The sequence below is a fragment of the Penaeus monodon genome, chromosome 23, assembly GCF_015228065.2.
Source record: "Penaeus monodon isolate SGIC_2016 chromosome 23, NSTDA_Pmon_1, whole genome shotgun sequence".
NCBI lineage: Eukaryota > Metazoa > Arthropoda > Malacostraca > Decapoda > Penaeidae > Penaeus > Penaeus monodon.
Genome location: NC_051408.1, coordinates 15,882,388 through 15,883,869, shown reverse-complemented (window position 1 = coordinate 15,883,869; position 1,482 = coordinate 15,882,388). Strand labels below are relative to the sequence as shown.

At 35.0% G+C, this 1,482-nt stretch overlaps 1 protein-coding gene across 2 annotated transcripts in view; it reads right to left on the bottom strand.

Moving 5' to 3' along the window:
- Window positions 1-90: 90 nt before the first annotated feature.
- Window positions 91-1,482, bottom strand: part of LOC119587818 (inosine-5'-monophosphate dehydrogenase 1b-like) — a 51,071-nt gene continuing 49,679 nt past the window's right edge. Inside the window, exon 12 of one of the 2 annotated variants that reach the window (XM_037936517.1) lies at window positions 91-1,407. In XM_037936517.1, the coding sequence (XP_037792445.1) occupies window positions 1,302-1,407 (106 nt within the window). In that variant the 3' untranslated portion in view covers window positions 91-1,301. The remainder of the gene's footprint in view (window positions 1,408-1,482) is intronic. The other variant, XR_005230022.1, reaches the window with a different exon arrangement.

The window sequence follows — 1,482 nt, the reverse complement described above, 5'->3', positions numbered from 1 at the left end:
TGCACACTGATACTAGTTATTAGGGTCCAACATTATATTGTTACAATCAGCCTAACATTTTATTCAATAAGGATCTCAAAAAAACAACACAAGAACTTGCTTGTGGTTATTTAATGTATTGAACACAGTTGACAAAGTTTACAAAGGAACAAACATCCTAGCACTAATCTTATCCACTACAACAGATGGAAGAATTGAAGACATCATATTTGACATTAATATCAGAAAATATGTCTGTAGTTTGGACCCTTGTAGGAGTTATAGATAAAATTGAGACTATTATTTTTTATCACACTTTTATGGCACACTGTCATTACTTTGTTATCCAACTTCTGATCCAGAACGAGTGGCTTTAGAGGAGGATGAGCACCAGGGAAGATTATTCCATTTTAGTCCAATATATTTTGAAGAAGCCTCGAGAAAGAAAAAAAAATACAAGGGAAATTCACACCCTGCCCAATACAGCAGCGACCAAGAATCTCTCACCACAAGCTATCTTCTGCCATAGTCCGTGCATCAGATTCTGGATACAAAAATTCCTGATGTTTTGGTTTGCACCATTGACTTAAAAAAATAATATATTCAAAGGACTTGGAGCATATGATTTTGAGGAATCAAGTAATTGTCAATAATACTGACTTAATGCAAAATAAACCACAAGTCTAGAACGAATTCCAAATGTTAGCAATCAGATCACACAATCCCTATAATGCATCACTAGCAGACGCCCTATAATGCCATCCAAAACCCGGGAAACCAAATTCTATTCGTGACTGGCACCAACTATAGCATATAAAAAAGTTCAAATAAAAAGTACAGTATAAAGTTGAAAACATATAAAAGGTTCTGGAATGAGCAAAATCATTTGTTACAGATAAATTTACAAGAAATCCCATATCACAAAGGGCAGATGGAACACCTTGAAGATATGGTGTAATGATTCTCCCAATGCTAAAATAAATCTACTTGTAAATGTTTAACAAGCCACTGGTACTTAGTTCCACATCACTTAAACACTTTACTAAAAATATCAAAACTGGTCATTATGCAGTGAAATTCTCATGAAACCACAATACTAGCCACCAGTATTTCTTTAATGTTATTCTAGAAAATCTATACAGAAAATATGAATGCTTGTACCTTACTTGTGGTGTACACATACTCCAAAGCAAGAAGCTATCATGGGGATGCAATATTTATATTTGAACAAGCAACTGACGATATATCAAGGTTTACATTACCTTCTGTACCATTGCTCAATGTGTGAATTGAATGAAATGCCCTCAAAGCATGGTGTAACCTTAGAAGAGCCTCTTCTCATAGTTAAACAGACTGTGAACATTACCCTCACGCTGAGCTGAAACTGTGCGTTTTTCAAACTTCAGTTCACCTGCATACATCATGGATCTGCAAACAAATGGTTGATAGAGAGTTAAAAGGATACAGGTTTCTATAGGCTCATAACTGGACTTGAACTCAGTA